General features: G+C 42.2%; 1 protein-coding gene across 1 annotated transcript; it reads left to right on the top strand.

Annotated features, from left to right (window-relative positions):
• Window positions 1–1,065: 1,065 nt before the first annotated feature.
• Window positions 1,066–26,577, top strand: wnt9a (wingless-type MMTV integration site family, member 9A). Its single transcript, XM_030401518.1, has 4 exons — window positions 1,066–1,245; window positions 17,296–17,555; window positions 18,056–18,318; window positions 21,463–26,577. Exons 1-4 carry the CDS (start codon window positions 1,154–1,156, stop codon window positions 21,955–21,957), a joined length of 1,110 nt encoding a protein of 369 aa, XP_030257378.1. The 5' UTR covers window positions 1,066–1,153; the 3' UTR covers window positions 21,958–26,577.
• Window positions 26,578–27,935: the final 1,358 nt, after the last annotated feature.

The raw sequence follows: 27,935 nt of genomic DNA, 5'->3' as shown, positions 1-27,935 counted from the left end.
AGCTGGTTAGTGTGCTAACTTCAGTAGATATGAGTTTACCATAAAACAAAGACCACATAACGCAAAGACTGTTATTTCTTCACATTTTGTTGATCGTTAAGGTCGTTTTTGAATGTTTTCAACTAACAGTCACATATATTGTATCCTTAACACTTATTTCAATAAAAGAAAATATCACTCACAGCAGCTTTAAAGTGCACTATGTAGTTTTGGGGAAGACATTTTAATCAGAAGAAAACTAAATTTACAAAGTTTTTTTTTCTTAAAGGACAACACAATCTCATACTGTTTCGCTTGTTTACATTTGGCGGACTCTGCCACCTTTCTAGCTCCAAACAGTGTTTTCCTCTGAGAACAGCTTTTTTATTCAGTTATGGAAAAATATAAATATTTGTGTTTAAGTATTATTACCTCATTAATGTAGTAAATATCAAAATCCTGAGTTTGAATTTCTTCTCCAGAACTACATAGTGCCCCTTTAATAAAACCTCCATGAGTAATATAGCTGTTCTTCAAATTTTATTTGGCATCAGTAGATAAATAAACACATTCAGAGTGATGAGATGACGTGTTGTAGAGGCTGTTTCTGCACGGATATGAGTGGAAATAGGTGAGTCTTGAGATGTTGGCTTACCTTCGCTGTCCCTCGGGCACAAATAAGTTTGAAAACCTCTGCTCTAGGGGAAAAGAGAGGTTGGTATGGCACCTCAGTGCCTCAGTACAAGGACTAGTATGACTCTATTATCCTTCTTTTCGTGTTATACTAATTCAAACATTTGCCATCCTGGAAATAACCTTTCAATGACCGGAGGTAAACAGGTAGGCTATTTTATCAGATGCAGGCCAGCTCAGACTGACTGCAGCCACAGAGGAGAAACTCTCATGCCAATCATAAACGAAGACAACTGAGAAGACTTCCCCTCTAAGTGGTTTGAGAATCAGCTCTCTCTCTGTGTGTGTGTGTGTGTGTGCATATATTGCCATATTACTCTCTCTCTCTCTCCTCCCCCCCTCTCTCTTTCTCTCTCTCTCTCTGCTGATGGGAGGAGCGCAGCGCAGCTCCTCTCTGTATAAGAAGTGTTGAACGTTCAACAAGGGATTTTACACAGCTACTCAGGAGAAACGAAATGATCTGCCCTGGAGCCGCAGCAAAATGCTGGATGGACACCTACTCCTGGGATGGTTATCGTTCACAGTTATAGTGTATCTTCTCAACTTGCCTGGACCGACAGCGGCGTACTTCGGGTAAGGAAACTGACAGCACTGTGTCCATGATGCAGCTTTCATTGATTTGATTGGTTCCTGAATTACAAAGCAGGTATCAACTTTTTCTCTCTCTTTTTTTTTTTTTTTTTAGTTCCTTCTGTTGATTTCTCTTCTACAGACGTGTATCAGAGAGTCTGTTAAAAAAAAAAGAAGGAAGGAAAAAAAGAAAAAGAAAACCAGACGAATTTTGTTTTTAAGTTGTTTTTGATTTTACGTTAATGTGTGCGAGTCAGTGAGGTGTCACTTGGCCGGCGGTTGCGCAGCGCAGCGCCGCCTCACAGCTGGTGGCTGCAGCAGGTTGCCCGGCCTCACTGGGGGCTGCTGATAATTACGCATGTTCGTAACAAGCAGCATCTCACATACAGGAGCTTATGTGAGTATTGTTTGACTAGGAGAGCTCCCCCCCCCACTTCTCTCCCTGACCCCTGATAATCGAGCCAGCGCCCTCTGTAAAGTAACCTCTCCCCCCCTCCCTCATCCCCCCCCCGGCACGTTTGAATGGCAGGTAGCGGTCGGCTGATTATTTTGCTGAAACACTTGTAAAATCATATCCTCACTCGACTCTGAAAACAGCCGCGGAGCGAAAGGTGAGTGCATGTGCCTCAGACCCAACAGCTGGTAACAATAAAAGCAATCTGACTGACTGAACTAGTGGCCGAAACGTCTGCTCAGCTTGCAAAGAAAAAATCCCCCATCCAGCATAAACATCACACAACTCTGCTGGCAGCGGTTTTCTCTCTCTCTCTCTCTCTCTCTCTCTCTCTCTCTCTCTCTCTCACACACACACACACACACACACACACACTCTCTCTCTCCCTGCTGCCTCCATCAACTTTAAATAACCACTTGGAAACACGTGTGAGGAAATCAATCTGAGAAATTAAGTGTTTCATGAATCATGTCATGTACACAATAATGTTTAATTTAGAAAAGAGAGCGAGGGTGTATATTTCAAAGTCAGTCATTTCCCAGGGAACGCCTTGGATTTTTTAAGGTGTAGCCCACAATGACCTCCACTTTTTTCAGAGCTCTTAGTTTTCCCTCTCTGTCTTAGTTACAGAGGAACATTCCCCCCCCCCCCCCCCCCCCCCCCCCCCACCACCCTCCACAAGGTCATTCGAATGAGGTCAGCATGTCAGGTGAGAGAGCGGTCTGGGTTTTCACCTGGATAAACTCCCCCAAAAAGTGGCGGCTCCCCAATCCTTGGAGTCGGACGGAGCGAAATGGTAGCCTTTAGAGCTGAAACGAGATCTCGGCGCTTTTCCGCGTAGTATCCACAAATATCTGCGTTGATGGGTGTCGTTAGTGCTCCCCTTTGCTTGGCTGCAAGCGCGGAGACAAATGGCCGTGTAGACTGCGGAGTGATGACACTTGAAGCCTTTCCAGCAGAGTCAAATTTATGGTAGGTATGGGTGTTGTGCCCGGTCCAGGAGTGTTAGGTGATCTGGGAACTGTTGTGGGTCTGCAAGAGAGTACAGGAAGTGTCCCCTCAGGGCCCCTGTTAGGCTGGTGTTGAAGCAGGTTTCACCTTTTCCCCTGAAGACAGAGGCCGGTATCTGTGAAAATCTTTTCAGAGTATAAAAAGCGACAGCAACTGTGGGAGAAGTGAATAATTTTCTAGACGATTGTTGTATTTGACTCACAGTGTTTCATGTCTCTGGGTAAATGTTGTTCCTTTCACTCATCTGAATGATGCAAGCCCGCTCCTGTAATAGCTCCGTATGATGGAAATATCTCAGTTGTTCTCGGTGGAACGTCATCGTGTGTAATGCTCATGCACGTATCGAGCACTTTCTCCGTCTCTGTCTTCGGTTTCATCTAAAGTTGCGTTGGAAGGGACAAATGTAACCCCCGGCTCTCTGTTTCTGCCTCCCTCCCTGTTGCAGTGTCGCCCTTGGCAGGCGGCGTTGTATCGAGGCTGACGTGCCAAACTGGCACTCGCGTCGGCCCTAATGGTCCTAATGGTAATGCATATTTACTCATTCAGTTAGCACTTGTTTTCAATTCCCTCCGTCGGTCTGTTCTCTATCTGTGGGCCTTAGCAGCGGCGAGAGACATGTGGTATTACGATACTCCAGATTTATTATTCCGCGGCCCATGGTGAGGTGGGAATATGAATGAGTGTCAGTGAATGATTTAGCCCTGCAGCTGAGGAACATGAAGCATGACTGTGAAAGAGCCTGCGCAGGTGACACAGATACAAAATGTGAACTTCCCGGAAACTCGACACTGGTGACTTCGGCACGGAGTCCTGCTCGGCTTCGACTGTGCGGGACAGGCTCACACAAACCTGTCCAAATAAATATTCCACGAGCACGAAGGCATCCTAGGGCCTCTTGAGTACTGATTTACTCAAAATAGAGGGTCAATGTTGCATACCCAATTTCCAGAGTGCGGTGGAGCGTAAGTGTAACATAAACACAATCTCTCCTGCCCATAGTCTGCACAGCCGAGGGTGGGGTGGGATTCCTGGCGTAGTCAGGCACCCGCTTAAATTGTCATCCTTTGCCACAAGAATGTGAACACTCATTTTCTCTCCCTTTGGCCTGTTGTGGCAGGTGCTGGTTCTGCTGAATCCCTTATCATTAGGGCTCGCGTCGGGAGACGTTCGCTCAGCTCACCTGACTTAATAGGTTACAGCACCTTGATGGGATGTTGTGTAAAGCGTTGCGGGAGGGAGGGTATTCGGTGGCCCAGCTGACCCCGTCGAGGCTTGGAGCGCTCTCCGAGACGACTCTGTTGGTTTAAATTTGAGTTTTTCGGTAAAAGGCATGTCATTCTGTGGTCTTGTAAACTGTGCTGAATGCGAGTCCTAACACTGAGTTAAGAGTTTGTTTTTATTTAGTTCATGTGCGACATATACAGGAAGGCTGCCCACAGTCATGCGACTGGGATTTACCAATTGCAGAGGCACCGCAGCATCCGGAAGAAGCGAATACAGCGGTTGCTGTTTAATCACTGCAATATCTTCAAACACTCCGTCATCGGCTCGTTCCTGGAGCTGAGCTGATGCCTTTTCAGATGGTATCATTGTTTTCAGCGCTCCATTAAGTGAGGCAGCACGCCAAAAACAACAGGATAACAAATGGGATGTGTGTAAATTTACTGAGGAGGAGTGATTTTTCAGTTTGCAGCTGTAAAAGCTTTTTTATCACTCTGCTGAATTAGTTCCTGGTGCGTATCAAGCGCCGGTGTGTTTCAGAGCTTTAAAGGAGCCTCATTTCTCCAGCACGGCGCAGAAAATGTCAGAAGTTGTTTTTTAAGCTGCTCCGTGTAAACATTTCCCTCCTCTTTCTCCCCTCCCGTCTGCTGGTTTTTGCCTGCCTCATGTGCGTGCCGGCATCCCTGCAGTGGTTTGTGGGTAGCTGCTGGGTGATTACCACTCATTAGGAGCAGTAGAGTTTAGTGTGGGCTCAGGCTGGCGTTGCCTGGCAGACAGTGGTGGCGGGCGTCTCATTACCAGGCCTTAAGGACTGATTAGCCCTGACGTGAAGCAGGGCGGGGAGCACCGTTGATAGAGGGATTTCCCAACTTCATAGGATATCCTGTGGCTATAGCCACACCTCAAAGGGTATCACTTTACTGCGAGCCAAGGAGATAGGATTCTCTCAGCAGCCGCGCTGTGACCGTGTAGCTCGGTGAGATCACACAAACCTGGAGGCTTAGATAACAGACCGCACGGCCTCTGAAGAGAGAGCTTTGTTTTCTTTATATTTCTGTTTGATACATCCGGATTTTGATCTAAGCCGTGCTTTGCTTTTGAGTGCCCCGCTGTAGAACATCCCTGTATGAGGGCCCGCTATGGCCCACGGATGCCACAGGGTGGTGCAGCGCCTTCTGAGAGTGCGGGACGGTCCTCAATCAGCACTTTGTAACCTTTTTGTGTAACAGAAGGAGAGTGGGAAATTATATTTGAAAACATCAAATGCAAAGGCGGCCAAGTCTGTGTAAAAATAATTTGGGCGAGGAAAATGGCTCTGCACATGCACAGCTGTGGTCAACCTGCATGACGTGTATGAAGTGTCTCTGAGCTTCAGCTTACAAAGCAAAAACTCACCTCTCTGCGCAGAACGTCTTCTCTAGAACTGAGTCACGCACAGTGTTTCTGTTGATTTTGCAGGTTGACTCATCAGAAATTGCAAAGTGGCACACACCTTTGTTATGAAGGTTTCAGTGGTGTCTGTAGTGGTTTGTTATAGGGCTCCTGCTGTATAATAACATGGTTTTTCTGAATATTTTCGAAGATTACATGGTTTGGTAAGGCTTTTAAAATGTGTTTGGCCTGCTCACATCCTCAGGACTTACAGTTATGGTGTCATCAGCGTGCCGACGAGACCGCAGCTAGGACATATTCGATTTTAAGTGCACTGTCCCGCGCACGCCATTGGTGGACAGTCCGAAGATACTGGGAAGGAAACTCCCTTTGAAGGGAAACTCTTGTGTTGTTGGTAAAGCTGTACACGCATGATGATCTTTGCAGATGGAGCTGGAGACATGGGCAATTTGCAAAACAGGAAAACTAATATAGACTTGAGATACTTTTAGTGGTCGGTGCATTGATGAGATGATGCTTGTTAGTGCGACCACTATGTTCTGTGTTTTCCATCCTTGACCACAGACGTTTTTTTCTCTGCGTGGTTTGCGGGGATAGAAGAGACATGGCACTTCACATGCGCCAAGATCAGCGGATCGACAAACCCTCACTTAAGGCTTTGGTATTCAAGAGAACATCAGTGAATTTCTCACGTACGGCTTTTTTTTGGGGTCTATTTTCGAAATTCAAAACTTGCTTTTTCTGCAGCTGCTGACGTTTAATCTTGGTTTTTAATCTCATGCACCTGTTTGCAAAGACTTCAAATGAAAAGGATGAAAAGAAAGTCGACCATACCTTTTCAAAACGGCAGGGTTTGTCTTTTATTGCACTTTATCAAGACGATCATCTTGCATAAACACGAGCCTATAGAAGCCTGACCTGACATGCACTCCGAATCTCCACTCAAAATATGTCTGTTTGCCAAATGGGTGTTATTACATAGACCAAGGTTTGCTTCAAAAGGCATATTTATCCATAAAGCCTGAGCATTAGTTTGAGTGTGGACACAGTCAGACGTACACCGACATGAATGTGCCCTAGGCACGGCAGACCTTCCTAGCCCTGATTAACCCTGCAGGAGTTTTTGTTTCTCGTTGAAAATGGCTCATTTGCATGACTTTAATCAGCTGCCAGTTATCAGGAGCCGAACATTCTCACCCCAGGCGAGTTAAGCTGCGCAGAAACTCATGCTACTGAGAAGTATTTGTCAGGCGAGGGCCAAGAAGCAACGTCTCTACCTTTGAAATTACTGTCATAACAAGTGTTTGTGCTTTGATATTTCAGAGGAGATCAAAACTTGTTTCTTGGCAAAAGTGCACACATTCTGTCTTCAAGTAGATGAAGACGTTTACTTGTGTAAAAAAAAAAATAAAAGTAGACGTAATGATTCAACTTACTAACTCAAGTAAAAGTAATAAAGTACAGGCTCTGAAATGTACTCAAAGTATAAGAGTTAAAAGTATCCCTCTGCAGGACATTTCTACAGGCCTATTCTGTGCAAAGCTAACTGAACCTTAATGGTGGAATCAGTCGTATTTCAGAAACATCATCCGAAAGATAGTTGATTTTGAGTGTCATGGACTCCCCAGAATGTCAAATACCAATATTCTGGGTTGGTAAAGTGTCTCGAGCAGCAACAAACTGAGAAAATTAGAAAATTCTGGTCTTTTCTCCTCATTCTAATCTAATTCTAATCAGTCTTGTCATGTATGGATGGCGTTGTGCAATGACACACATATAACAATAAGAAATGAGAATTCCCCTCAGATGTGTTTAAAACTATAGTAGCGAGCCTGTTTTGAAAACGCAACGAGTAGAAAGTACAGATATTTGTGTTCCAATGTTGACAGTAAAAGTAAAAGGTTTGTCAGAAAAATAGGTAATCAAGAAAAGTACAGATACCTGAAAAAGTACAGTACATTTACGGAGTATCTGCGCCTCGTTATCTCCCCCCCTCTTATGCGTTCCAGGAAAATACTAATCTTTCAGGAGTAAGTGCAAATAATTGTTAATGAACTCTGCTCTTGTAGTTACTGAGGCATGAGTGATTAAAAACAGCTACTGTTTTGTTTCAGATTTTGCGGTTTGACTTTGCATGCTCGGGTTTATTCACAGAGGTGCTGCGACAGGAAAAGAACCAACCTGACATTTCCAGTCCATGCACAATTAAAAGATCTGCTTTGTCGTATTGCACCAGCGGGTTTTGCTCTCTCACCAAACAGCCGTCAGTCTGGGTCTTGTGTCAGCATGTGCGAATCGGTGAGAGCCGAGTACAGTATGTGTGCCTGAACGTGTTTGGTGCGTCGGTGGGCTGGTACAGGGCTGCTCTGTGCCATGGTGTAGGCTAGAACAGGGGAGTCATGTGGACACACTGCTGCGCGCCCAATCTGTGCCAGTCACACAGTGACTATAACTGAGCTGCTGACCTTAGAAGCCTTGAGTTCTCACATAGCAGTTAAACCTCTTACCATGCCCCACACTCCCATTCCCAAACCCGGGTCCTGCAGCCCTACCGCTCAGCAGCTACCAGCGCTCGCATTCACGGCTGTGGATTAAAAAATTAGGCCGAGCAGTAACCCCCCCCCATTTTTTTTTTTTTTTTTATTAAATGAAAAAGAGAGATATGTTTCTGGTGCGCCTTTTTGTGTTGGAAAAATAAGATTTAGATTCGCACTCACGTGTACGAGAACTTCACCCGATCAGTAAAGTTAGAGGGAGTAGCCCGACGCGGCCTGTTGTGGGGTTGTAAATGAGCAGAAAGGGACAGCGGATGATATAACATTGGGTCATATCCTGTTAAGTCATTCAAGATAGCGGACTTTCTCCCCGCGCACTGGTGCCTCCAGACGTTGCATGACATTCACACTACGCAGAAAGGCTCATTACTCAACTAATAATGACTTACTAAGTCTCGGGCCACTGCTGCTTTGTTTCCAAAGTCGTTTTGTCATGTTACTGTACTGTGTCAGTCACAGCTTGTTAGAAGTAGTCACAACACCCAGTGCTTTCGACCGGTGACTAATCTTATCTTAGCCTCATGCATAATCGTTTACTCTTTCCCCCATTTTCTGGTTTTAACAACTCGGGGAATGAGCGGTGTCACTCGTGGCTGCTGCCGGGGAGAAAACGCGAAAAAGGATTTCAGTGCAGGGTTTTCTCTCTTTTGGAGGTGGACAACAACCTGGAGACTCCCTGTACCGGAGAGTCATTCGACACTGATTCATGGTTTCTTCAATTATTCACGTTTAAGCTGTGGAGCACATTGTCAGCCGTGGGTTGGAGCGGGCCAGCGGGAAAACACCACACACACTCGCATTCCTACAACCTCTGGCATGGCCCGGGCTGTGATACACCAGATGGGACTTGGGCAGGGTGGTCTGAAGTTCATCCAACATTTCTGAGAAAAGCACACACTTTTTCCCCCCCCAAAAGGAGCATTTTTAAACACAGCGAAGGCAGGCAGGAGGAAAAAGCAAAAGGGAGAAAAAGTAGATCAGCGCTATGAAAAAAATCTCAGCGTTATGAAAAAAATCTCAGCGTTAAATGTTTTAAAATATGTACGGATTAATCTCAGGTGAGCGCGGTAGTTTGTCTTCCTGACAGACGAACTAGCCCAGGACTACATGTTCGCGTCTGTCAGTGCCGTTGTGTAGGTTACGTTTGGTAGACGGCGGTGGTTTTGTCTAGAGGGGGCCTTTGTTTTGAGCCAACAGCTGGGCGGAATGATTGGCATTCGTTTAGAGTAATTGACCAGTGGGAATAGGGGAAGTTCGCAGAAAAAGGGAAAAAGAGGAGAAGCAGGAAGGGGGGGGGGGGTAGTTGTGATCCAGGAGACACCAGACCACACAACCTGCGAGTTCAGGCTGATGGAGGAACTGTGGCTTTTGTGCTTTTTCTGTCCGGGCGCGTTCAGCCACGACTGACTGTTGTAGGTGTTGACTTAAGGTAGTAAGAGCCCATATGCACACACACGCACACACACTCATGTATATAGTAGTTACACACACAAGCGTAGCCAGCACCTGTTAGCATGTCAGAGGGGAGATGATGAGCAGACAGCGGCTGAAAAAAAACAAAAACACTTTGCTGCTTTGCTGATTTTTCATTTTTATGCCTATAACACAGAAACATGTTGGCTTTGATGAGTGTTTTCGTTTAGTTGAAACGTCTAAGAAAGGTTTTTATTTGGAAACACAGTAGTTTTGTTCTCCTATGTCACCTGTAGAAGTTGCAAACTCAAAAGTTGAGTGTTATAAAAAAAAAAAAAACGATGATAGATCCCTCAGAAGTGACTTTTTAAGGCATAACATGAGGCAACATTATTGGTAAAGATTCAATAAAGGTTTTTTTTTTTAAAGGAACAATTCACTCAAAACTCATTATCTACTCGGATAGCTACGTTTTGTAGTCCACAAAACATTTCTGGAGCTTCACGGCAAAACAGCGCTTCAGCCTTCTTCTTAACAACTTTACAAAGTTGCTAACAAAGTAGTTGGGACTAGTTTTAAAATGTAAAAGAGACTAGGATCATGCCAAGCGAACCATATGGAGCCACTTTATATATATTTCTTTTTTAAAACAAGTCCCCTTGTACTCGAGTTGTTTAGGAGAGTGTTTCAACTCTCCTCATGTTTTGTGGACTACGAAACTTCACACGACTTTCCGTCAGCATGAGGGTAGATAATGACCTATTATTCATGTTCAGGTGAACTGTTCACCGTTGAAAAATAAATTCAGCACTCTGTTGGACAAACTCTGTGAAGGGAGCATTGTTTCTAAATCACCTCAGACATATCTTTGGCATTTGGCATTGGCAATTTATTGTACTAAGATAACTGCGATAAGCTGAAATTGGCTGATATATCACCCTGCTCCAGCTGTGGCCAAATACACAAAATATTACTTGCCCCAAAACATAAAATGCAGTCATTATCGACTCAACGCCATGCTGAGCGAAGCATTAGCGCGCACCCTGTCCGAAGTGGGTGCACGAGTTTGACGTCTTCTTGAATGAGTTTGGATTCAACAACGATGTTTTGCTGTGAAGCTCCAGAAATGTTTGGTGGACTATAAAACTTCACTGGAATTCTCATCATTTTGGGTGAACTTCATCTTTAATCGGTTGGTTCTATTTTACGTTAGGCGATGTTTATAAGATGTCAGAAAATGGTGAAAAAAATGACCCGTTGCCAAAGGTGACAATGAAGCAAATCCTCACATTGCTAAAAGCTGTAATCAGTGAATAATCAATTGTTTGACAAATTCTTTCAGCCCTCGATCTGATTTTTGTAAAGTTTACTGTTTGCTCTGCTTCAGCCTCCAAAGATTAATCCGTACCACATGGACTGAGCTGCCTTTGTTTATGTTTCTTTGTGTGAGTATATGAATAACACCAGCAGCTGTATGTGTCCGTACCCTATACACACGGCGGGCAGTTCAATTGGGCCAAGAAAGTTAAAGGAGCAGAGATGATATGTTTTCCACTATCTAAGAGTTTAGGTATTATTACACTCCTCTAACTATTTACATACCGAACCAGTGAAGAACGAGCTGAATTACCAGCTGAGAGTCGCTTCCAGGACTGTAATGTAACGCCAGAGAGGGAGTGATGATGGCGAGGTTTAGTGCTAGTCAATGATTCCCTCGAGGGATCGACTGCGAGGCTCCGCGGCGTGAAACGAACCGTTTTCGACCGAACCCGCTGCATTGGAAAATGTATATAAAGTAAAACGTCACGGGCAATGGGAGGTGCTGACAGGTAGAGAGAAAGGACTAAACAAACTGCAGCGCTCCCCCAGTGAAAGACAGTGGAGGAGAGTGGGTCAGTGGTGTCTGCGGGGAGTGCGGAGAGGCAAGTGTGTGAATGGAAAAAAGCAAAAGCTGAGCAAATATCAGCGAGAATCCCACCTCGCGTAGGATAATAACGAGTTTTATGTGTTGGTGTTGTATTCCACGTGTAATTTGTGTTGCTGTGCCAACACCTCAAACAACACCTCAAACAAAAACACCCACAGAGAAATGTCAGCGACGTGAAAACAGCCCAGTTACATGTTCTTACGCTCTAAATCAGCGTGGCGGAAATACTGTGTAGGAGCCTCACTTACTCTTTAACAAGAGCGCGATCGGATGTCGCCATGTTGGTGTTGTTCCTGGAACATCGTAGTTATTGTTGAGAACATCGGAGCCGTGTCATAGCTTTGCCACTCAGGGAAAAAAAGGCCTGCACTATACACACATGTGTGAAGTTGTTCCTAAAAACACGTATTTCATGTTGTAACTTAAGACATGGTTTACTAAAGTTAACAAAGTACTTTTGTTGCCGAATCCTGACAGAACAGCAACTGAAAACAGGAAAGAAACAGAAGAAATGCCTCAGGAAGTGAACTTTTGATGGCTAATAAAGACTTCATTAAAGGAGAACTTCGATCGATTTAAACATGCAGCTTCATTGCTCAAGCTACCCTTGACTTGCCAGTACCGAAGACGCGAAAACATTTGGTCCAGCCATTACAGAGCTCCGTGAACGGAGACTTAGCATTGAACGCTAACAGCATGGGGTCAGAACTTTTCACTGTGTTTTAAGCGTCTTAACATGCTCCACATCTCACACCAAAAGTTATGCAACATCAGCAGACACCTTAGCACACAGCACTGTAGCGTGTATGACTCAAACTGAATAAAAAAGTAGTTAAAACAGTGTGTTTGTGCAAGCAGCTACTTACCTGTTTGTTGACATCCGCGTCTTCCGGTAGCTAGACCAAACTAGTATATCCACCGAGTGTGCACTTAACAGGCTTAACAGGCTATTGTAAGGCTCATGGCTCATGACAGGCTGCAACATGGACATGTACATTATGAACAGAAACATGAAAATGCTGGAATACGTTTCCGTCTCCGCCAGTGAGGGAGTAAGTGCACGCTCGACGGATTGACTAGTTTGGTCTAGCTACTGGAAGACGCGGATGTCAACAAACAGGTAAGTAGCTGCTTGCACAAACACACTGTTTTAACTACTTTTTTATTCATTTTGAGTCATACATGCTACAGTGCTGTGTGCTAAGGTGTCTGCTGATGTTGCATAACTTTTGGTGTGAGATGTGGAGCATGTTAAGACGCTTAAAACACAGTGTAAAGTTCTGACCCCATGCTGTTAGCGTTCAATGCTAAATCTGCGTTCACGGAGCTCTGTAATGGTTTGACCAAATGTGTTTGCGTCTTCGGTACTGGCAAGTCAAGGGCAGCTTGAGCAATGAAGCTGCATGTTTAAATCGACCGAAGTTCTCCTTTAATGCTTTATTGATCAGTTGTCATATTGTATTTTGGGTTGCAAGGTTGTGAAAAAATTATGTTTGGTACTTGTGGTGTTCTAAATGTTTGAATGATTATCAAGCCAACTGACAGAAAATGTATGTGAAATTTTTGAAAATGTAATAAATCATTGAAACCATTTTTGTACAGTAATGCAGACATGTCTTCAAAATCAAACAAAATTAGTCATTTTGCTTTGTCTTGCATAACAGTTATTTTTGGGTCCTATTTTGGGGACAAAACGACACCAAACCAAATTTTTTTTACAACTTTCCTGACATTTCAAAAACCGAACAATTAATTGATTAATGGAGAAAATGATCTGCAGATCAATCAGCACAGCCCTAAAATGTTCATTATCTATTTATTAATGGTTAATACGTTTGATGCTAATTTGGCTGATTTGGTGCTCATGCAGTCCATCAGTCAAAAGGATTCTTTGCAGTTCGGCCACTGAAAAAGCCCATTATCATTACCTCATACCCAATTCATAAGGTTTTATCAGATGGTATATTAATCACTAATAATGCTCTTTACAAAGTGATATATGTTGTAGAATAACTGAGCCTCACTCAGTTGTCAGAGAGGACATACAACTGTTTTTTCCATTTTTCCTTATAAAAGCGGTCGTCGTTACGGGGATAGCGATGATGATTTCTGTTTGGCCGGAGATTTCAAGCTCAGATCTGTAATGATTTTGGTGATTCAACCCCTGCGCTGCTTTCCAGTTCTCCTTTCCTCTAAGTGAGTTGAATGAGTTCGTTCTTCAGCAAACAAGCAGAGTGAGAGTTTTTGTGTGTGTGTGTGTGTGTGTGTGTGTGCGTGTGTGTGTGTGTGTGTTTGTCTTTTTTTTTTTTTTTTGCAGATCACCATATTGGAATGTGTGACAGCCGGGGTCACGGCTCTGCAACCAGTGAAAATATTATCTCCGATTTCCATCAAACCTGAATTGAAGACACATGATTGACATCGACTCTAGTTTTCAGTCTCGTAAATATAAAAAAAAATGACCCCACTAAAAGATTTTTATTATTTCACAAAGACAGCAGAGATGGAATCAGTGTACATCTGCGATACTATTTGACTCTCTCTTTCTGCTCTGCCACAGAGTGGAAACACGCACGGGAGTGAGCCAGTGGTTTCTTCTCTGGAGACGTCAAGTGTTTCTCCGCTCTCGAATCTCTCCCCTCCAACATTTTGAGCCCCCCCGGGGCCGTCTTTGTAACTAGCTTGAAATATGCGATTGTGTTAAAAAAAAAAAAAAGAAGCCGCAGAGACAGTAGCGTGAAGACCAGTGTCGTGTCATCTTTGGCTCCCTCCAGCTCCGCTCAGACCGTCTTTTTTGTCTCAGACAGGCAGACGTCACACAGACAGTTGAGGCCTGTCACTCTCACGGCCTCTTGTTTTGGCAGACATGTGGGCTTTTGGAAGATTTGACGCTGATACGTGTCACTGTGCATGTCTCACTGAGGAATGTGCGCGTCACGTTGGTGGTATTGAGTAAATTAAGACCCCCACTTGTGAGTCGGACCTCTCTGCTAAGCTATGTTTAGTCTGCAGACGTATGCGGTAGTAAACGGCTTCCAGGGTTGGTGTGAAGTTGAAATACATGCTGAATTTTACACGATATTTAATTCCCTGCTGGTGTTCGGGGCAGGTACTCCACATGGTGCCATCATTCAATCCCTGACTGCTTGCTTGCCATAGAAATGTTGTGGAACGGTTGTAAGTCACATGTAACACGCCGGGTCGGCTGGGGTTGTTTGTTTTGGCACTTTGAACATGTTTCCTTGGCATTGTTAGCACAGTGTTTGAAACAAAAAAGGGGAAAATGTTAGTTATTCACAGGGAGACACAGCTCTTGCGCATTGTGCTCGCCTCCTCGCCCTGCACGCCTCAAACCATACATTTTTTTCCTCGCTAAGTGTGTTGGGAGAGCGATCTCTGTCAAGACACAGCTCGCCAGGTTTCCATTTGAAAATTCATACCTGTCAGACAATTTAAGGAAAGGCAAACAGGCTTTGTAAAAAGGAAACCATTTGACCCAATCTGAAAGCAAATCCTGATGCCTCCCTTTTCGAATTGACTGTTCTGACTTTTTAACCAGGCTGTGAATGCACCGTAAAGACAATATTGCGTAGCATATGTGAGCTATTAAGTCCATCGGTATGAAACTGAGGACTCAAGGGAAAACGTTTCAGTCAGTTATTGGACTTAACAAAACAAATCTCTTGTTGGAGAACTACTGTGACCTTCTGCGAGAGGCTGAAGTGAATATGAGTGGTGACAGAATCGTCTCTGAATAACAGTAATGAAGTCAAAAATGTAAGTAATGGAGATCATCGATCAACACGTCTGGTACATTAACTTAGCCAGTGTGGACATCCAGCAGGTGCTCGGCAGCTTTACAAAAATATTGTGGAATCATTTCTGTTACGCTGCCTAGCTGTGGTTACTCTTCACAGTCTTATAGTTGGACTTTTTTTCATTTATTTGGCTGAGCGCCCTGATAGCTCACCTGGTAGAGGGGTCGACCCACGCACTAGGGCTGAGTCCGGGTTTGATTCCAGCCCGTCGCCCCTTTGCTGCACGCTTTCCCAAGTCTCTTCCCAGTTTCCTGTCACTATCTGTCAAATCCCCCAAATTCTAAATGGCTGTATATACAGTTTATTTGACAGCAGCAGGTAGAGATTATTTTCATTATTGTTTAATCTGTCGATTATGTTCATAATCAATCAGTTAATCAGTCTAAATGTAAAGAAAATGTGACAAGTGCCATCTTTGGATTGCTTCTTTTGCCCAACTAACAGCCCAAAACCCAAAGACTCTTCATTTACAAACATAAAAGTAAAAGAAAAGCAGCAAATGTTTAAATTTAATAAGCTGGAAACAGCAAATGTTTGACGTTTTTTCTTTAGATTTACATGAATGATTAATCAAATAGACAAATAGTTGCCAGTTAATCTTCTCTGTGTCGTCTGAATGATTCATCTAGTAATCATTGCAGCTCTACACTTTTTTTTTTTTTTTTAACAAAAAACAAACAAAAAATCATAATTAATTAAGTTAATAATGCAGTGATGCCCTAAATCACAATTATATGTCCAAACAGCAAAATTAGAGGCAGTTTGGCTGCAAAAATTGAATTACGAACAACTTTAAATGAGCTTTATTTAACATCTAAATTTCCAGACCACAAAGTCCAAAGGAGAAGATAAACTGTGATGTCGATCAGTTTTTCCTGAAGCCCAATATGTCACAAATCAAATGTCTTGTTCACAAAATATTGACTGTTTTATTTTCTTAAAAAATAGCTAAAAAATGAATAAATTATCAAAATAGTTGGTGTTTAATTCAATAGTTGACAACATTTAATGATTAACTGTTGCGGCTCTATATGTCAGTGACAAAAATAAATTGAATAATTATTAGTGATGTTAATAAATTACAGTACATTGAGCAGCCCTTGTTTACAATAAACAAAAATAATTCTGTAGTAACTCTATCTGTCGAGACACATTTCATTCTAAGTCCTGCATTTTTCCACTGCAGTATTAGTTAGGTGTTAATCCATGCACAAAAGTGGCCTTTAAACGTCCCAGTCCGTCTGCAAAAGGCACGTTGACTTGTGCTTTTGTGACTTCTGTAAATCCATTTATTCTTCAGTTTCACTTTAAGGGTGTAAAGGAGGCCAGAAATTCCACATAATGAACAACTACGGTGCCAATCCTGTCAGTTGGTGTGACCAAAATGGTCACAGGCTGATAGTCATGTCCCCTGTGTGTGTTTGTGAAAGTAATGCTCTGCTTTCCCCATCACAACCTCAGAACGCTGGTCGTCGGTTTCGCCAGCTATGTGGCAGTCCCCGCTTTGTGTGTTTTATATACGCCTCCCTTAAATAAACTGACGAGAGGAGTGAAAGTCTACCACATGTTCTCCATACCATGTTTAGAACTGATACTTCTGCTTGTTAGTTTTCAAATGGCTTCCTGATGACTGGGCTGACTTTTGTTATGGGGATTCTACAGCGGGAGTGTAAATCCTGCAGTGTGATCATGTTTAAATCTATAGAGTGACACCCCCACCCCTCCCTCTCAGGACACGACATAAATATCAAACCAAGTGGCTACTGTTTCACATGCGTGTGGCCTGTCAAGTTCATTGTCTAAAGTATGTCGCCATCCCAGCAACATGACTGAAGACTTTTCCATCCCAGTTTTCAATATTTCCGTGGCTTGGTTTGGTGTGTGAGGTCTGAAACAAAAGGACAAAACGGTGTCAAGAAACTTCTCATGAAAAGAAAAGAACTCTTCCACCTCAGCAGAGAACTCGCTCTACACACAGACACGCCTGTGCTGGAGGTTGATCTCAATCTCCAGCAAATGTTGAATTCCCCTGAACATTAACCACTGAACAGCTGAATTCATTTGAACATTAACCAAACTTTTGAGCATTATATGCCCCAGCTGTGCTCCCTGAGCTGTTTATGTAGCATATCTTTGCAACTCTCATTGTTTATCCAGGAAGGTCAGCATCCTGTGCTTTATTGGAACCTTTTATCAAGATTATATCCTCTCTATGCTCTGTGTTTTAACTGACCTGAGTGGTTCTGTGATCTTTCCCTCTAGGTTGACAGGTAATGAACCCTTGTCTATCCTGCCACTGAACTCTCTACCAGAGGAGAACGTGGGCAGGGCCCACTACAAGCTGTGCGACCGGCTCAAACTGGAAAAGAAGCAGCGCAGGATGTGCAGACGAGACCCGGGCGTGGCGGAGACTCTGAGAGAGGCCATCACCATGAGCGCCCTAGAATGCCAGTATCAATTCCGCTTCGAGAGATGGAACTGCACCTTAGAGGGGCGCCACCGAGCCAACATACTAAAGAGAGGTAACGAACTTTCCTTTATTATTCACATAGAGGAAGGCAACTGAAACATCTTAGCATTTAACTCCCCTGTTCTAAAAAGTAGAATTAAAGGATAAGTTCGGTCAAAAATGACATTTCAGTCATTATCTACTCACGCCCATAACGTAACGTAAAGTCGGATGAAGTTTTGTAGTCCACAAAATATGTCACAGCAAAACAGTGTTCTCCTTAACAACTGAAGTACATGGGGACTAGTTTTAAAATGTAAATAAACAACTGGCAAAAACCTCAATAAAGTGGCTCTGTATAGCTCGTTCAGCGTAGCCCAAGATCCCACATTGATTTGTAAGGATAAACTACTGACAGCATTTTTAGACCAAAATCTTCACTGTAGCTGCTGAGCTAGCAGCGTTAGCTGGTACTTCTTCTGAAGTGGGTTATTATAGCTTATCTTTGATGACGGTGCTAGAGAAAACTGTTTCCCTGCATCTCATTTGTCGCTCTCCATTCTGCTTTTCCAGGATTTAAAGAGACAGCCTTCTTGTATGCCATCTCCTCGGCGGGCCTGACCCACGCTATGGCCAAAGCGTGCAGCGCAGGACGCATGGAGCGCTGCACGTGCGACGAGGCCCCCGACCTGGAGAACCGCAAGGCGTGGCAGTGGGGAGGCTGCGGAGACAACCTCAAATACGCCAACAAGTTTGTCAAGGACTTCCTGGGCAAACGTTCCAACAAGGACCTGCGCGCACGCGTGGACATGCACAACACAAATGTGGGCATGAAGGTAAGCGTGGAGTGTTTTAGAACCTTTTAGCTAGTTGTTTTGAGCTTCCTCATCTCGTCGTTCATCAGCGCTGTTTACAATCCTAACCTCCTTCTTTAAAGACAAACCAGGTTTACAATATTAACAAAGGCAAAGGCAACTGGAACATCAAGGCATTTAACTCCACCGTGCCCAAAACAGAAAATGTATAAAATTAAAGTTCAACCATGTATGAAATTTCTACTCACTCACATGCAAATGGAAAGTCAGGGAAGTATTGGAGCCCCTAAACTCTATGAAGCATTTTAGCACCTTTGAGCTCCCTCTTTTGGTTTTTCTGGCACCTCGACTGGACTGTGTTTTTCTCATCAGTACTGTTTCCAACCATCAACGTTATCTCAGTTTGGAGACTAAAGATCTTTTCAAAAATCCTTTGTTTCAAACTGCGTGGTGGAGTTTGAACAATGTGGAAGGTTTACCATTTAGGAAGCACAAGATGCTATTGAGTTGCATTATGGCAAGTTTAGGATCCAGTGTTTTTGGCGCTCGACCTCTATAATGGAGAATGTTAATCATAAAATCTCATCCTCGATTTGTTTCTTTAAGGTTTTCTTTTATTCCCCATGTACTCTTCTATTGATGATCAAAGCTTGCATGTGACTTTTATTGACTCACAATTTGTACAAAACTTTGAAATATGACTCGGTTTTTGTTGCGAGAGAATTATTCATTTAAACCTCAACAGTTTCATAAAAGAATGTAGGGAGGTACTTGATGGAAACGAATAAAGAAGCCATGTATCACAACTGTCAAATTAATTAGCCTTTTATTAAAGAAATAATTCAGCTATTTCAAAGCAAAATAGTTATTTTGAGTTATAACACTCACATGAGGCAAACCAGGACACACTCATTAAAAAAAAAAAGTTTGAATTGGGTCAGAGTTCATTTGGACTCAGGGACACTATTTAAACAGAAATGTTGGTTAATTGCTCACATGAATCAGTTAAACGGTGGGAAAACTTTGATAATATAACCCAGTCTGGTGCAATTATGTAGACAAACAGTAACGTGAAGTGCCAATTCATTGTGCGCCCTATCCCGGATATACTCTGCTACTGTATCCATGGTTTAAACATTACACTGCTGGTCAATGAATGTCGTCCAAGACAAAGCACAGGGGCCAAATATATGGTCGAAAGTGACCAAAGAGGAATTTAATATGACCACAGGAGAATGAAATTGATAGAGTTATACACGAGGGCATCCTGGGGGAGTGAAATTACTGAAAAAACAGTGTTGGGTTTCAAGTATCTCTGAGAAAAAAAGAAAGCTAATCTGATTAAAGTAATTGCCACTGTAAATTTGGTGAAATCTGAAAGTGCTCATTAGTCAATATTTGTTTTTCTCTCCCAGATTAGATAGGCAACCACTCTCATTTGTGCTCTGGCACAATGCAGCAATTGTTTGTGGTGAGCAAATATGGGTTTTTCATCTTGGAAGTGTTTTTAATAGTAGAATAAAAAAGAAGGAATGGTCTTAATCTGTCGAGCCAAAGCAAACTGAAGGTCTGGAACCTGTTGCTTTTCCTCGGCTTTTCTCATATTGTTGCCGTTTTCAGTTTGGTTTCAAAATGAATTATAGCAGAGACACACTTCCCAAATGTTAGCAGATATAAAACTCTCCCAAAAGACCACTGCAGACTCTTCCTTTTCAGCTCGGCTCTCCAACATTCAATCTCTTGGGAGATTTCGGTTGTGATAAAAGATTTACAACGCTGTTTGTGCTCCCTTCTTTCTTTTTTTGGGGGGATTTGCACATGCAGTGAGGTAGACCACATTTGTTCAGGATGAATTCCCACACGGAGGACGAAACTGGAATGTGCTAGCCTCTGCATCCCCCCGACATTTAAAAGCTGACCTATCAAATTTTCTTGACCTGCCGGTGTGATGAATATGCACTTCCTGTTCCCCGATCTGTTTCACAGTCTGAGAAAGGAGCCGTAGATGCTATCCAAACCCCGTCGAAGACAATGTGTTATTGTCATTGATTTTCGCACACACACTGCTTTTGACACTGCGGTCGATGCTGGAGTGAACTTTGGCTGACTGCGAAGAGGTCAAGCGGCGTTAAAATAACGCGTTGTGGTCATTTTTTGCTGATGATCTCTATGTTTCACCTGCAATTATGTGTGATTTATATAAGACAAGGCTTTCTTTGCTGTTTGCATGACATGTTCTTTGTGTAATGACACAATAGTGCGCGGCTTCTAAAATATCAAGGTCTCTTTCCCATGGCTGTCTTGATGGAGCACTTCGCAAAACCCTCCCCTCACTCATCATAATAATAGTCATTGAGTTTAATCAAATTGTCAGCTGTGGTCATAACAAATCGATCCTCCCATCGGCATATATTCATTTGCTCTGTTATACAAAGGCAATGTGCTCTCTTCTTCACTGTAAGAGTAACTTTGATGTTAGTTCACATTTAATAAGTGAAGCCTCTTCTTTCCCCTTTTATTATAATATCAAGAAAGAGCAGCGAATGTAATGATTTTCTTTACATTCCTTCCCAAACCACCGAACTCCGCCCTAATCGTCTAGTTGTGAGCATATTTTAGGTAATTTGGCTCTTTGAAATTCTATTTACTAAACAAAGGCTCATTAAATCATGTAGCTTTCATCCTCACATTCCTTTATTGTTTCACGGCAGTTAAAGGAGCCCTTTTGTGCTTCTTTGTTTCGTTTCCCCTTTCCTTCACGGTTTTATATACTGTAGGTTCTTGTGCATGTAAAAGGTCAAAGTCAGCTCCAACAGAAGCCCCTCTCTCCCTGAAGCGCCTTCTCAGTAGTCCCGCCTTTAATTATGTGACATTGTGACATCACACTATGTCAGTGTGTCACATGTGTGCATAATTTAATGCCTAGCAGCTAGTTTGTCACTTAAGATACACAAATGTCGTGCTGGCTCAGGAATGTGTGAGCTGACCAATCAGATCAGACTGGATATTCAGGATGGGGGACCTTTAAGAAACAGGAGCTGAAACAGAGCATTTCAGTTTGTGCATTGATGCATGTAAACCTATTCTAGTAGTATCCCCAAAATATAATTATGAACCTGAAAATGATCACATATCGCCTTTTAATTGCACTTCTTATCTCTGAAGGTGATCAAGGCCGGAGTAGAGACCACTTGCAAATGCCACGGAGTCTCGGGCTCCTGCACTGTCCAGACCTGCTGGAGGCAGCTTCAGCCCTTCCACGAGATCGGCAAGCAGCTGAAGCAGCGCTACGAGACCTCCGTCAAGGTTGGGAGCTCCACCAACGAGGCCACGGGGGAGGGAGAGATCTCCACAGGCCGGAGCCAGCAGCAGCCGCCACAGCAGCCCCTGCCTGGCCTGAACGATCAGATCCCTCGCACTATGGACCTGCTCCACATCGAGGACTCGCCCAGTTTTTGCAGACCCAGCAAGTACTCGTCGGGCACGGCAGCCCGCAAGTGCTACAAGGACAAGAACTGTGACGCTATCTGCTGCGGGCGAGGCCATAACACTCAAAGTAGGGAGGTGACCCGGCCCTGCCAGTGCCAGGTGCGCTGGTGCTGCTACGTCGAATGCAAGCAGTGCACACAGAGAGAAGAGGTCTATACCTGCAAAGGGTAAAATCAGTCACCTGTCAGCCCCTACGATCAGTGGAGCAAGTGAAAGATAGTTGTGTTGAAGAGGAGTGGTTGTTTTGTTCTCAAACAAGGTTTTCCTCCGCTGTCGGAACAGTGTTCTGCAAACAAAAGAGGAGTGAGCCAATGGAGAAGCAATAAGCACTTTGAGGGATTTCTGTGGGTTGGGTTTCAGAGCTCCTGTGGCCCCCGTGTCTGGGGTATGCAGATGAAAAAAGAAAACCTTCTCAGACAACTGGGTCAACATCTCAAGCTTTTTTTTTTTTTATCACAACTTTGCCTTGAAGAGAGAAGCTTTTATTTTCCTATTAAAACCAATCCACAAGAAAACAGAGATTAGGGTCCAGATCCAACACGAGGACAACACCAACAGACTGGTTTCTGGGGCCTTGCCCAAAGAAGAATGGTGTGTGTGTATGTATGTGTGTGTGTGTGTGTGTGTGTGTTTGTCATTCTTTTTAAATGTGTGTGCCTGTTTGTGTGTGTAACGAGGGCATAATGAGGGGGTAGGGGTTTCGAATGACGACTTTTTATGGCAATGAAATCCATATTCAGAGACTGCTAAAAAGAAAAAAAAAAAGACAGGGTGTATGATTTACTCTACACGCACATATTTACACTCACACACATTGTGTGTTTGCATATGTATGTACATAAATTCAGTTATATTGTAATGATATTATACAAGCCACTTATCTAACTATGTTAAAACAAACCACTAACCACACAAATGTTTTGTTGTTTGTGTGCTCTCGCTCGTTTTTCTTCTTGATTCATGTCGACAAGGCCCTTTGGAAAGCAGCACACTTGTGTCCGTCGTCTTGCTGTGGATAATTTATAGATCCTTTGGGACTTCTCCTTCACAGGGAGAAAAAAAAGATCACATTTTTCCTCTCTTTTTTTTGTAATAATATAATATGAAGCTGTTAGTAAATGCATTAACAGGAAACCAGTCAGTTTAGGCTATTCTCGGCCTTGAGCGAACCAGTGTTCAGGGAATAACTTAAACCACTATGACCATTTGGACAAAATAGGAGAGACGTTGTGCAAATACAAATAATATCCAAGTTGGAGATGACAGTGGCCTTGTTATTACAGCCGATATCAGTGCAACAGGTGATCACTTGACCAGCAAAAAGGTCCACGTGTGACTCACATCAGAAAATTGTTGAGCTCTGCAGAGCTTAAATCTACTTACTATTTTTTTTCTTCTATTTTTGTTTAACTTTTAATACTTTGAAGTTGTAAAGAAAACTGTGGCGAACTGGAGGAATGTTGCCCCCTACCATTTCACATCCTTCTTTCCTCTTCAGCTGCCACAATTTTGATTGAGCCATATTCAACACATGTAGACATGCAGCATGTGCAGAGGGAGCTGCGTCAGTCAGTCCAAACAGTATGGGGCAACGGAGATGGTAATCTAACCTGACGTGTCTGCAGAGTTGCTCAAGTGAAGATGAATGCGCAAGTCTCGTAGCTAATATAAATATATTTTATAAGACTAATATTTGTGTAGTGTTCTGCAAATCTGCTGTCTTCATTCAGAAGTCAGTGAGGTTTGTTATTATACATGATTTAATTTGCTTCTTTTTATATTGTTGCTTGGCACAAAGTGACACAGTTAACACGATGCCGCATACTGAACCCTGCCATGCAACTATAGTGACAGTTTAAAGGAGTAGTCTGACATGTTGGGGAAATACCATTGTTCACTTTCCGGCCCAGAGTTAGATGATTGATACTACTCTCATGTTTGTCCGGTAAATATCAGGCTAAAGATAGCAGCCAGTTAGCTTAGTTTAGCCTTAAGACTGGAACAAGGGGAAACAGCTGGCCTAGCTCTGTCTCATGGCAACAACATCAGGCTATTAGCACTTCTAAAGCTATTTAATTTCAATGTTTTATCTATGTTTTCCAGTAAATAGACTACAACACCACAGCCGACAGCCAGTTAGCTTAGCCTATTTTAGCTCAAAAACTGGAAATGGGGAAACAATTTGCAATGCAGGTTCTTAGGGCCCTGCCTGAGGGCAATGAAATATGCTTATTTTCACCCGTAATGCTCAAATATTACCATGATATATCTTGTTTAGAATGGTGAACTTAATGTCACAGCCAGCAGACAGTTAACTTACTGTAGCTTCAGCGTATCAGCAGCTTGCTAATTAGGTTGTTATAGGTCGTGTTGTCTGGTTAATATAAGGCCACAGCCAGCAGCCAGTTAGCTTACTTTAGGTTAAAGACAGGCAACAAGCAAACAGCTTGCATGGCTCTGCCAAAAGGCAATAAAATCAGCTTTTCAGCATGTATAAAGCTCACTGATTAGCATGCTATATCTCACGTTGTCTTGCTTCTTTTTGCACGTCATTTTTTGAGTGGATTAAACGTGTTTGATACAAAGTTTAAATTTCAAAAGCTATAGTTTAGCATAAAGTCTGGAAAAAGCACCCAACAGCTAGCCTGGCATTGCCCACCTCTAAAGCTCACTCATTAGCATATTATGTCTTGTTTAATTGATCCAAACCCAAGTGTAAGAAAACACAAAGAGCATGGCAACATGAGATACACCATAGGTATTACTGAGTTTCAAAGGTGCAAGTTGGTGGAATTTTGCTACCTTTAGCTAGTGGTTTGTCTGCTGTTTTCAGACTTTATGCTAAGCTAAGCTGAAGGCCTCATATTTACTGGCCAGGTATTACAGTGGTATCAATGTCCTCATCTAACACTTGGAAAGAAAGCAAATTTATTTCCAAAAATGTCAGACTATGGCTTTAAGACATAACAGTCGAGTCAAAGATGTAATTTTATGAGAAATGCCTCTGTACACACAAACAATGCAGACAATAATATTTAATAATTGTATTCTCAGCACTCTTAGACCATTATGTTATATACTATAAGATATGCCTTGTTTTAGATGGGTGTGAATTAACTACTGAGTGAGGGACCCAGCTTTGTATTATAGCGCCATTCACGCACTGAAGCCCAAAAGCCCTTTAAAGTATTTTAAAAATCTGTATTTATGGATACAGTGCAGTGCAGAATCTTTTTTTTTTCTTAAAAAAAAAAAAAAATGTAAATAGCAAAGGTTTCTTCTCCTGTGGTATAGAGACAAAAAAGTGAGGCACATGTTCAACTCTCACAAGCACCTGAAACAGAAATTGATGCCAATAAGAAACTTGAGGAAACAGCTGCTGTAACAATACGGTTACAGATTGTAATCAGTCGATACAGCACCATGCCAAACATCCTTAAAAAACTGGCTTCTACCTTTCACGGATGGTTTAGTTTTTAAAGTTGATTATCACAATGTATTAGATACTAAACCACCATCCTTGACAGCAATATCATGCTTTGGGAAGCGAGCTTCGCACGGGTTATATGTCCCGAGGAGATGAATTCCAAGCATTTTGATATGAGAAGGCATGCCAAATAAAGACTGGTCAAAACATATACATAGAACTTTGCACGCTACATGGAAACCATAATAGCTATGCTGAGCATAAATGCCTGCTTCCCACAGCTTTCGGTGTGTGTGTGTGTGTTCTCCACACACACACACACACACACACACAAACACACCTCGGCCTAAACACACTGAGGTTCTCGACTATTGATTCAAAACAGGCATGACAGGAATACCAAATGCACACCAAGTGCATTTTTTTGTTTGTTTATAGATTGTACATAGGCCTAAAAATGTCTCCCCAAGAAAGAGGAGCATGATGCAGCAGCGTCGTTTTTTTTTTTTTTACATCAAAGTCGTCCATATTCTCAAAATCCAAAAAACTCTGCACTGTTTAGTCGTCAGTGGATCATGTACAAAATTCTGTTTTGTAGAAAAAAATAAAAGATAAATTATTTTTAAATATATTATGAGCATGTGTTTAGTGTAAATAACGTCAAAGTCTAAATTGATTTTATATCCTGTATTTTTTACTCTGTTATTTTTTTTTTTCTTTTGGGTGTTTTTTTGTTCCTTTTTTTTGGGGTGGAGGCTTCGAGAAGCAGTGTATACTTTAAAACATATTTCATTTCATATCTCATTGTTTGCTGTTATCTAAGCACTAACAAATCCTAACAAATTTAGAATCAACTCACCTTTTGCTGTCTTTTATTCATGCGCACGATCATGATCACAACTTTGAGAGTATTCAAACCAAATCACACTCATCAGCATTATTGTTTTTATAGGATTTGATCTGTTTATATAATCGACTTTTGTGAAAAGACTTTGTAATGTTGGTTATCACCATATTGACGCGGTATAAACTCCTGATTGCATCAGTTTGGACTAGTTCATTCATTTGGATCACTTTACATGTACATGTACTTTTTGTTAGGATTTGTGCTGTGCTTGTAAAACAAAGATAAAACACACCAGCCGTGTATTGCCCTTTGTGATGATACTACACCAACAAAGCTTTGTCCATGTTCACTTATTCATGTCTTATGGGAACCCTAAATTATTTTCCTCTACCTCATGTGTATAGCTTGTAGGTATAAACAGATCACAGATGACTGGTAAGAATGTATTTAAGTTATTTAACATCTTTGTATAACAAAGGCGAAAAAAATCTGAAATAATAAATGAATTTTTAAATTACTTCATGTGTGGTTTCATTCTTCGGCGACATGTTGAGCAATTCGTTCATCAGTCGATCACCCTGAATAATTCAATATGTGATAATCCTTGGAACGGACTGTTGTTGATTATTTGATTAGAAAATCTATGCACAACATATTCAGTCAGTTTTACATCTTCATGAAGCTGTGAAATGTTAACCAGACTAATTAAACACTACAATATCCAATTGAGTTTTGTTGGCTATCTCTTTTTCCTAACTTTCTGATAGTTTAAGGTTTAAATCATCATTAATTCTCGTGATGCATATTTTCAAGTCACGCAGATATCTGCAGAAGTGAACGGCGCTCGCAACAACCCTCAGGTTTTAACGAACATTTTCACAGCATCACACTGGAGGATCGACTACGCGATTCAAACAGCCTTTGGCAGAGTAGCTGCAAAAACAAGTAACATGAAGCTGATTATATTCGGCTGTCATCTCATTGAAGGCAGTGGTTTTTCTGCCAGTGGAAGCGAGTCAAACTTAAAATATTGATTTTGGAAGTGTCATTTCTTAAACCGGATACAGAAGTTGACAAAACTTACTGGGTTGTTTTGGAGCTTGCAGTTGGATAAAATGGTCCTTAGCGCATTTAATTTACCCAATTGCAACTGAAACACACATATTCCCATGATTCTGGGACGTCTGGGATCTGTGATTGATGTGGGTATGAAGGCACCCTGATTACAATACATGAAAGACAACATCAATTCAGAGAAAACATGTTTTTAAATCAACTCAACTCAAATTAAATCAAATTTTATTTATATAGCCCAGAATCGCAATCACATTGCTTGAGTGGGCTTTACAATCTGTACAGTGAACGACATCCTCTGTCCTTAGACCCTTGATTCAAGTGAAGAAAAACTTGCCATGTTGATGGAAAAAAAGACCCTTTTAACAGGGTAAAAAAAAAAAAACGATTGAAGAAACCTCAGGAAGAGCCACAGAGGAGAGATCCCCCTTCCAGGACGGACAGACATGCAATTAATATAAAGAGCAAAGAATCACAGTTTACAAGTTACATTGACAGAATGTCTGATACAAATTATATTTAAAGTGAGTGGATCCAGGAGTTGACTGAGCAGGACAAGTCTTCACCAAGTGATGCCCGAGCCACACGACCTCATGTCCACCCTTTACACTGCTATAAGTCTCTCAAAAGAGATTTAAATTTATAAGAATGGATTGGCTTGCCAATTTTTTTGTTTCTAAACAGTGTTACACTTGTGTGGAGCATAGTAATTTAAACTATAATGATTCTAGTAGTTGCATAGTGATTTGAGACTTAAAAGTAATAGTCGTAAGCTACCAGAACAGTCAGATAAGCGCTGTG

This window comes from Sparus aurata, chromosome 21, assembly GCF_900880675.1.
Source record: "Sparus aurata chromosome 21, fSpaAur1.1, whole genome shotgun sequence".
Lineage (NCBI taxonomy): Eukaryota > Metazoa > Chordata > Actinopteri > Spariformes > Sparidae > Sparus > Sparus aurata.
The sequence above is the reverse complement of the archived record's forward strand: the minus strand, read 5'-3'. Positions and strand labels throughout refer to the sequence as shown.